The sequence below is a fragment of the Dendroctonus ponderosae genome, unplaced genomic scaffold (genome assembly GCF_020466585.1).
Source record: "Dendroctonus ponderosae isolate FM_Combo_2020 unplaced genomic scaffold, Dpon_F_20191213v2 Dpon_F_20191213_12, whole genome shotgun sequence".
In the NCBI taxonomy this organism is placed as follows: Eukaryota; Metazoa; Arthropoda; class Insecta; order Coleoptera; family Curculionidae; genus Dendroctonus; species Dendroctonus ponderosae.
In genome coordinates, this window is record NW_026017316.1 from 2,751,347 (window position 1) to 2,759,147 (window position 7,801).

Genomic DNA, 7,801 nt, shown 5'->3' on the forward strand with positions numbered 1-7,801 from the left:
GCTGACAGAACACGGCGTTGCCCCGCAGACAGAAAACCCTCGGAATCACTTACGGAACGTTCCAGTTGAATAAAGGGCCAGGATCCAGTTAAAAGCGCCATGAAATCATCACAATAACAACACAGGAACAATGACACCACTGAACTATGGCCGCACAACGAAGACGAAACGGAATTCAAAATGGGGCGCGCTGATTGGCGGCGGGTGGTCACGTGGCGGCCGAGCGGCGCTGCCATTGGTGGGCGCGCCACGGAAACCAAACATGTCAATGCCTTCGGCACATGGCAACGCAAACCGATCGGTTTTAACATTCCGGTGCCGCCAAATGAAAGGGGCACAGCCCCCAAGACCCGCCTCAAACCGCCCCTGGGGCCCGCCGCCTCGTTTTCCAGTGGCCGATTCGGGCTGATAAGCCGTACTTTGGCCCCACGAGCGTTGCAAACGTGCGGTGAGTGAGCATTGTTTTGATTGCGCGAAGGAAAACATGGCCTAACAAAATGGCGCCCGGTCGGCCCCTGAATGGGGCGATTGAGGGCTGCTGTGGAGGACCCCCTGGAGTGAGGACTGTTGCAATGCGACGGAAAACGGACTTGGAGTGGGGCTCCTGCCGGTGGGGGCAGCGCGCCCCCCAAGTGCCCCAAGGGGGCCGCTGGACGCATCCATCAGCCGGAAGAGGGCAGGTAGGTGGAATTCATTCTACTGTTATCAGTTTTCGGGGACTTTCCCTCAATTATCTCGCGAGGAATTTGCCGATTCAACGCAGCTTTGCGTGATATTGCCAAAAAAATTACATCCCCAAGGCCCCTGGCCCGAAAAAAGGAGACAGACAAACTGGAGGTATGCCTCTCCTTGTCTTACTCACATTAAAATCAAGTATTTATTGATAATAACATAGTGCACTAAAGTGCCCAGCGGCGATACAAAATAAATGCGATTACACGATAGGAAGAGATAAAAGTATGGCACCAGATAAGAGTGCGATGGAGGCCTGATCACAGGGAATGGTCCATCAGGCCCTTGATCAGCGATCCCGCCATCCTGAAACATCAGAAACGCTCAACCAACGGCTCAGAAGCCCGCTGCCCACTTACTTCTTGACCATGTGCTGGTAGATGAAGCGGGGCATCACCGTGATGGTGACCACGTTGCCAGCCTGCTGAATAATGTCCCTGATCTGTTTGTCGCTCAGGCCGATCACGTTCTGGCCGTCCACCTCCAGCAGCTGATGATCGATCAGAACCCCATTGCGGGCGGCCGATGAGTCCTTAACCAGCGCGCTGATCCTCTGATCCTTGAACTGGAAGCCCAAGCAGCCGGTGCTGTCCTTATGGAGAGTGATGGCGCGCTCAAAGGGTCGGTCTCTGATCGCCATCGCGATGGCCTCGGGCGCGCTCTTCTTCAGCAGATCGTGGGCCTTTTCCATGGAGAACCCGGCCATGTTGATGCCATTGATCTGAAGGATCTGGTCGCCGAAGCGCAGCCCTGCCAAGGCTGCGGGCGACTGGCTGACCACCAGGGCCACGAAAATGCCCTTGTTCACCTCCTTGAGGCGCAGCCCGATCTACAAGGCACCGAATGAGACTCGAATTGAGGGGCTCTAGAGGACCCACCTTGTTGTCCTTGTCCTTGCACAGGACGACTTGGCGCACCGCGTTAGTCACCTGGGCCTTTTGGAGGCCCAACGACTGGCCGCTCAGGGGGGCCACCATGGCGCTGCCCCCGCTCGGGGCCAGCCTGTACTCGGGCATGTTGAGGCGGATCACTTCCTCGCTCAGCTCCAGCCCCATGTAGGGCTCCAGGGCGGGGTACACCGTCCCCAGCACTGGGCTCGCCTGCGTTGGCAGCCCTGGAAATGGGGCGCAGCCCATCTGGTCGGTCTTCATATCCTCCAGGCTCGGGTAGAGGGACATTGTTGCTCAGAAACACTCCACACTTTACTTATTTATTTATTAGTCATTGATCTCAACGACACCATCTGACAATCAACAACAAACTACTGTCAGATGTGACAGTGAAGGAGTGAAGTGACAGCCTGACCACGCCCAGGTTGGAGGTGTAAACACCGGTTGGGGTCGTTGCGAGATTTTCAGTGCGTTTTTCCAAAATACATCAGCTACGGCTACGAGAGATCAACGAGTTTTTTGCTAAAATCCAGTGACTACGGAAGACTGTTTGGACCACAATTCTAATAAAATCTGTATAGTATAGATATTTATGTAAATATAAACATTCCTAACCGACTAGGCTAGACTAGGAAACGTGGCTAATCACAATAGTTTGGACTAAAATTTCAAGGATCTAGGACTAGAGTGGCCGGGGGACGTCGGTTGCCCCCCAAATACAGAAAGGGGGGCCGTGTGGTCCCTCAATTGAGCCAGAACAGGTGGAGTGAGCAATAGATAAGTGGCTGACCCCCCTTTGGGCGCCGCCCCGGCAGGTGCAATTACAGGAAAATGCTTATATAAAAATACTTCTCCATAGTGGCGCCTATTCACCTAGGCTAGATATGGTCCACAGGAATTGGCTGGCGCCTCCAGTAGGGGCTCAGTGGCGCGTGTCTCCTCCGAGCGCCCACCCGGCATGGAGCAGCGCCTGCTGCTGTTGAACGAGCTGCCCACGTCCAGACTGACGGCGAGGCGCTCGGGCTTCGCCCTGATGATGCCCGGCTGCTCGAAACTGCGCGAGGCCTTCGGCCGAGCCGCCATTTCGAAGCTGATGATCGGATTGACGAAGCTGAAAACAGTCAGATTGGAGTGGGCCGGGGGCTGTGGGGGCTGCGCCCACCTGCCGCAGGAGCGCCCCTTCACAGGCACCGCCAGTCCGGATGGCTGGGAGGCGGCCGCCTCGAAGCTGTTGAACGGGCGGTGGGCGCCCACGAAGCAGGAGGCGCGCCGCCCCTTCGGCACGAAATGGAGCCTTTCGATGGTGGTCGATGGACGGCGGCGTGATATGAAAATGGGGCGATCGCCCGCCAGCGAAGGCCTGCGGTTGATGATCGGCACCACTGAACCTTCAAAAAGCCGGTTTTTGGCGAAAAATATGTGCGGATTGTGGGCGCGCTTACTGGTCAGCGAGGTGGAGGAGCGCGGATCCATGGCGCCCACGTAGTGGATGTCGGTGGCCGACTTGGCGCGCCTGGGCGCCCCGTTCAGGATCAGCGCGCTGCCCACAAAGACGGAGCTGCGCCTCGGGCGCTTGATGATGGGCGACGGCAGAATCGACAGGGGATCAGTTAGGGCGTTCACGTTGTACTTGGAGAAGGACATTCGCTGCTGCAAATTCCCCTTTCTCGGTTAATTCTACGCATGCAAAATTTCACAGCTAGAACGACGCCCAGTCCAACCCTGTCGGCTGCGAGCGACAGTTGCGACTTATGGCAGAACAATGGGCCATGCATCAGACAAAGACCGCACTAGCCCGGCACGTCCAGTGGAATGGGCTCGGAACAGGCGCGACAGGGTTGGCTTTAGGGCATTTTTGGATTTGGTTTCAAAGTTTTTCCTTAACTCTGTTCTGAACTAATCCAGAACGCGTGGATGTGTGAAAAAAAAGTGTGACTTACAGTGATGCCTTTCGGCGCGCGCGGCAACGTGTTGCTGGCAGTGGGGGAGCCGAGCGGACACGAGGGCCGATGCGGCTGCTGATGGAATTTGGGCTGGTACGGTTCGAGCATGCGTATTTTGCCCCAGCTCTTGAAGAAGAGCGCAATGGCGCCGCCCCATAGCAGCAGCACGAGAGCGACAAGGACCGCCTCTTCCACGCGCACCGTCACCATCGGACTGGCAACATCTGGAAACGGGGCAACAGCGCGTTAAGTGCGAGCGGCGCTGCCGGGTGCGCAGCACACTAACCGACACTGGGCGCCTCGTCGGCAGGGGGCAGCAGTGCGGAGTCGTCGGAGGGGGAGACTTCCACCTCCATGCCATCGAACCCGCCGCCGCCGTTGCCTGGATACCACTCTGGAAACAACACACGATGGGTGCGGGGTGGAAGCGAGACGGCTATTGACTAGGGGCGTGGCCACCGAACAAACAAACGCATGCTGAATGATTTAGGTGTGCAAAAAGGGGGCGGTGATTTACATGGAAACTATACCAGCGGCCACATGACCAAGGGGCGGGGCTGCGGATCGGGCCTCAATCGAAAAACGCCTTTGCTGCTTTTTCACCGGCAGCGCTGCGTCCACTCTACGCCCCAGCGTAGACGGAAAACTCGAACTCGGAAAACTCGCACCGTGAATCCACACGCGTGGATCAAATCAGCCTTGTAGAGCGATCGACGCTCGAATGGCACACGTTTTAATGATTTGCTGCGACGCAGCAGCGAACTGACGGTAGTAATTGGGGCGTCGTGACGCCCTCGACGCCGGATATCCACTGGAAAATCCCGCGCCGAGTTCATCGCAATGACAAACTTTGCGATTATTACGCATCCTCCCTGTGTTTGTTTTCGTTTTGGCCGCCTCCCCGCGCGCTCGCCCCTCGCAGGCATGTTTGGGGGCTGGAAACCCGCCAAAGAATGCGACAAACAACACAGATAAAATCACGTGGTTGGTTCAATTCCCTCCTATCTTAATCATAATGGCCGGTAGTTGTTAACCGCACATCAAAACAGCGTGATAACGCGCCCAAATCGAATGCAATAAAAGCCCCATTAAGGCGCATCAGGCGCGTAGTTGAGACAGTGCAGTCGAGCAAGTGAGTATCAGTTGCGCCCCCCCCAGTTGGTCAATTAGTCAATCAGTGCGCCTCTAGAGGCTTCATGGTTTTCCGGCATTATCCTCTAGGGGCAATAGTCCAAGTTGGCCACTATCCCCATGGCAACGCGCCTTGCACCCGCACATAACCTGCCAAATTTTTGACATTTCTTGACAAAACTCCCTGTGAGTGTAGCCCTGAAATGTTGTTTCCCGAATAGAGCCCCAATTGAGCATCCATGGCCTTCGACAGCCGAGCTCTAAGTTTGTATAGTACGACGCAGTGCACCTGACAAATTGTGGGTCAATGTGCGTACATAACCTCAAAAAGTGGGGTTTTAGGGCTGTTTTTGGGGACCTGCGGGCCCCGGCCCTTTTGCAGGGCTGTGTAACGTTAACTGAGCGCCTGCTCTGCTTGTTGCAGCTGGAACATGTCGCCGTTAACCGCTGAGCAGGCTGCGACGCTGGACTCGCTGGCAGTGGAGAATTTTCGCAAATACCTCCAAATCCCCAGCGTGCATCCGCATGTGGACTATGGTAAGTCGTTGGGGGGCTCAACGGGGTGTTTTTCCCTCAATGGGGTGTTTTTTCCAGAACCGTGCGTGCAGTTCCTGCGGGCGCAGGCCAAGGGCCTGGATTTGCCGCTCAAGGTGTACACAGTGGTGGAGGGCAAGCCGATTGTGGTGATCACGTGGAGCGGCAGCGAGCCCGCCCTGCCCAGCATCCTGCTGAACAGCCACATGGATGTGGTGCCCGTGTTTGCGGTAAGTCATCGGGGCCCCGCTTTTTTGACTTGGCCTGATTCGGGCGGTTGCAGGACAAGTGGGCGCATCCGCCGTTCAGCGCCCACACGGACGCCCAGGGCAACATCTACGCCAGGGGGGCGCAGGACATGAAGTGCGTGGGCATCCAGTACTTGGAGGCAATAAGGCGAATGCGCCTGGCTGGGGCGACGGTACGCCGCACCGTGCATGTGGCTTTTATGCCAGGTGGGGCGCCGCCCTACGGCTGCTGACGCGCGATTTAATTGCGCGATTGGTTTTAGATGAGGAAATCGGCGGAGTGGACGGGATGAGGCAGTTTGTGCATACCGAGGACTTCAAGGGGCTGAACGTGGGCTTTGCCCTGGACGAGGGAATGGCCAGTCCCGATGACGCTTTTCCAGTGTTCTATGGCGAGAGGAACATCTGGCGTGAGTGGGAAAAAGGGGGCTTGCGCCCCCCTTTGAGGTGCAGTTTTGAGTGCAGCGAGTGTTTTAGATTTGGTCATCCATTTCCCGGGCACGCCTGGGCACGGCTCCCTCCTCCTCAAGGACACGGCGGGGGAGAAGGTCGCCCTGTTCCTCAACACGCTGTTTGAGTTCAGGCGCAGCCAAGTGCTCAAACTGGCCGGCGACCCGACGCTCACCCTAGGCGACGTCACCACAGTGAACTTGACCCAGCTCAAGGTAGGAGACAGTGGGAGGCAAGCCCCTATTTGATCGGCCCCCTTCCAGGGCGGCGTCCAATCGAACGTGGTCCCCCCCGAGTTGGTGGCGACAGTCGATTGCCGCCTGCCAGTGACGGTGGACGATGCCGCCTTCGAGGCGCAAGTGAAGAAGTGGTTGCAGGAAGCGGGCAGCGACATTTGGGTGGAGTGGGAGCAGAAGGAGCCGCAGGTCACGCCCACCAAGCTGGACGCCTCCAACCCCTACTGGCTGGCCTTCAAGCGCACCATGGACGAGCTGTAAGTACCGCCCCTTTGGTGCGTTGCTGGGGTCACAGTTGTGTTGCAGCGGGCTGCAGGTGAGGCCGCAGATTTTCCCGGGCGGGACCGATTGCCGTTTCGTGCGCAGCGTCGGCGTCCCCGCCCTCGGCTTCTCGCCCATGAAAAACACGCCCATTCTGCTGCACGACCACGACGAGTATCTCAATAGGGCGGTGTTTTTGGAGGGTGTGCGCATCTACGCCCGCCTCATCCCTGCTGTGGCCAATCTGCGCGAGCTCACCGGCTAGTCTAGGGCTTCGCCCCTTTTTGAAATATTATTTGTGGTTTTCATTGGTTGGGGGTGTTTTGTTTTAATTTCTTTTCCCCTACTAACCGGTTGCGGTGATTGGTGTGCTTTTTCAGCGGATTGGGCCTGCGGCCGCAGGTGTGTCCCGGGGGGACCGATGCCCGATTTCTGCGCGCCACTGGAGTGCCCGCTTTGGGGTTTTCGCCGATGGCAGGCACCGAAATGGGGCTGCATCGGGACAACGAGCACCTGAACCGCACGGTTTTCCTGCGCGGCGTCGAGATCTATCGGGCACTGATCAGGAGCCTGGCGGAAGGCGTTTAGCTTAAGGTTAGACTCTGTTTATTCTATCTACTACTACACTTCGACCAGTTCGACTGGGGCCCGGTCGGGGTCCCGCTGGGAACCCTCGAACAGTGCGCGCTCCTGCAGCTGCTGCTGCAGTCGCATCATCTCGAACTTGGTCTTCGAGTTCTCCAGCCTGGACCGGTTGGGAGGGTTTTGCAAAATTAACAACGATAAATGCAATATCAGCCCTCCAAACTAACGCAACTTACCGGCATTGCATCCAAAAGCCCACAGTGACAAGCGAAAAGGCATAGACCGAGTAGTTGACCGACTTGGCCACTTTGCTGGTGAATAGGAAGTGGGCCAGGCCGAAGCCGATGCCCCCCAATGTGCCGTAGAGGAAGCTGTTGCGAAAGCACGGGATCTGGGACACGTCGCGCCCGAAAATAATCAGGCTCTAAAACGCGGTGTTTGTTGACAAGCAGTCCGCTGATGCGTGCATCGGGCTTACCTTGCTGCGGGGCTCCTCCTCCGACATGGTGCTGCGCCCCTTTGAACCACTGGTTTGGAAGTGTTTTTGAGGTTAGGCAATGACGGACGTAGATAAGTGACAGAGCGCTCATCGCGCGCTGTCACTGAGCCGAGCACGGCCAGTGGGGCGATGACGTCACAGAGGACAATGAAACGCAGTTCGGTTATGTAATGGTTTATTTATTGGGCGGGTGGCAAGGGGAGGCGCAACTGGGCGGCCAGGCGGGCCAGGCTGGAGGAATCAAACAATATTACTAGCAAATTAAATTTAATATGGTGGAACTTACGGCTGG

General features: G+C 57.0%; 5 protein-coding genes across 12 annotated transcripts in view; 1 reads left to right on the forward strand and 4 right to left on the reverse strand.

The window, feature by feature from the left end:
* Positions 1–175, reverse strand: part of LOC109540107 (fork-head transcriptional regulator FHL1) — a 2,576-nt gene extending 2,401 nt beyond the window's left edge. The window contains exon 1 of the mRNA XM_019908312.2: positions 54–175. The gene's annotated coding sequence lies outside the window, so the exon portion shown is untranslated. The remainder of the gene's footprint in view (positions 1–53) is intronic.
* A 297-nt stretch (positions 176–472) lies between these two features.
* Positions 473–7,801, forward strand: part of LOC109540108 (aminoacylase-1) — a 12,245-nt gene continuing 4,916 nt past the window's right edge. For 2 of the 6 annotated variants that reach the window (XM_048662939.1, XM_048662940.1), the window contains exons 1-8: positions 4,583–4,697; positions 5,121–5,233; positions 5,291–5,460; positions 5,514–5,685; positions 5,742–5,888; positions 5,956–6,143; positions 6,192–6,421; positions 6,806–7,019. In XM_048662939.1, coding sequence (XP_048518896.1) covers positions 5,128–5,233; positions 5,291–5,460; positions 5,514–5,685; positions 5,742–5,888; positions 5,956–6,143; positions 6,192–6,421; positions 6,806–7,013 — 1,221 coding nt within the window. In that variant the 5' untranslated portion in view covers positions 4,583–4,697; positions 5,121–5,127 and the 3' untranslated portion in view covers positions 7,014–7,019. Of the gene's footprint in view, positions 681–4,582; positions 4,698–4,864; positions 5,006–5,120; positions 5,234–5,290; positions 5,461–5,513; positions 5,686–5,741; positions 5,889–5,955; positions 6,144–6,191; positions 6,422–6,470; positions 6,739–6,805; positions 7,020–7,801 lie in introns of those variants that run through there. The other 4 variants (XM_048662938.1, XM_048662935.1, XM_048662937.1 and 1 more) reach the window with 4 other exon arrangements.
* LOC109540111 (syntenin-1) lies at positions 864–2,018 on the reverse strand. The gene is made up of 3 exons (XM_019908318.2): positions 1,611–2,018; positions 1,092–1,561; positions 864–1,038 (listed from the first exon to the last, which is right to left on the reverse strand). Exons 1-3 carry the CDS (start codon positions 1,908–1,910, stop codon positions 993–995), a joined length of 816 nt encoding a protein of 271 aa, XP_019763877.2. The 5' UTR covers positions 1,911–2,018; the 3' UTR covers positions 864–992.
* On the reverse strand, positions 1,933–4,487 carry LOC109540109. 3 transcript variants are annotated; one of them, XM_019908316.2, is made up of 6 exons: positions 4,096–4,487; positions 3,852–3,959; positions 3,563–3,789; positions 3,065–3,272; positions 2,785–3,010; positions 1,933–2,733 (listed from the first exon to the last, which is right to left on the reverse strand). In XM_019908316.2, the coding sequence occupies exons 2-6, from the start codon at positions 3,919–3,921 to the stop codon at positions 2,496–2,498; spliced, it is 969 nt and encodes a 322-aa protein (XP_019763875.1). In that variant the 5' UTR covers positions 3,922–3,959; positions 4,096–4,487; the 3' UTR covers positions 1,933–2,495. The 3 variants fall into 3 exon arrangements, with proteins under 3 accessions (XP_019763875.1, XP_019763874.1, XP_019763873.1); XM_019908315.2 differs by having other exon boundaries at positions 4,083–4,487; XM_019908314.2 differs by having other exon boundaries at positions 3,852–4,008; positions 4,083–4,487.
* On the reverse strand, positions 7,015–7,608 carry LOC109540114 (cytochrome c oxidase assembly protein COX20, mitochondrial). Its single transcript, XM_019908330.2, has 3 exons — positions 7,489–7,608; positions 7,247–7,434; positions 7,015–7,170 (listed from the first exon to the last, which is right to left on the reverse strand). The coding sequence occupies exons 1-3, from the start codon at positions 7,513–7,515 to the stop codon at positions 7,047–7,049; spliced, it is 339 nt and encodes a 112-aa protein (XP_019763889.2). The 5' UTR covers positions 7,516–7,608; the 3' UTR covers positions 7,015–7,046.

Coding starts and splice junctions, on each gene's coding strand:
- LOC109540111 (XM_019908318.2), bottom strand. CDS start 1,910: ATGTCCCTCTACCCGAGCCTGGAGGATATGAAGACCGACCAGATGGGC. Junction 1,562..1,610: donor GCAAGGACAAGGACAACAAG/GTGGGTCCTCTA, acceptor GGTGCCTTGTAG/ATCGGGCTGCGCCTCAAGGA. Junction 1,039..1,091: donor TACCAGCACATGGTCAAGAA/GTAAGTGGGCAG, acceptor CTGATGTTTCAG/GATGGCGGGATCGCTGATCA.
- LOC109540109 (XM_019908316.2), bottom strand. CDS start 3,921: ATGGAGGTGGAAGTCTCCCCCTCCGACGACTCCGCACTGCTGCCCCCT. Junction 3,273..3,562: donor GCGCGCCGAAAGGCATCACT/GTAAGTCACACT, acceptor GGGAATTTGCAG/CAGCGAATGTCCTTCTCCAA. Junction 2,734..2,784: donor AAGGGGCGCTCCTGCGGCAG/GTGGGCGCAGCC, acceptor GACTGTTTTCAG/CTTCGTCAATCCGATCATCA.
- LOC109540114 (XM_019908330.2), bottom strand. CDS start 7,515: ATGTCGGAGGAGGAGCCCCGCAGCAAG. Junction 7,435..7,488: donor AGGAGGAGCCCCGCAGCAAG/GTAAGCCCGATG, acceptor ACCGCGTTTTAG/AGCCTGATTATTTTCGGGCG. Junction 7,171..7,246: donor GGCTTTTGGATGCAATGCCG/GTAAGTTGCGTT, acceptor CAACCGGTCCAG/GCTGGAGAACTCGAAGACCA.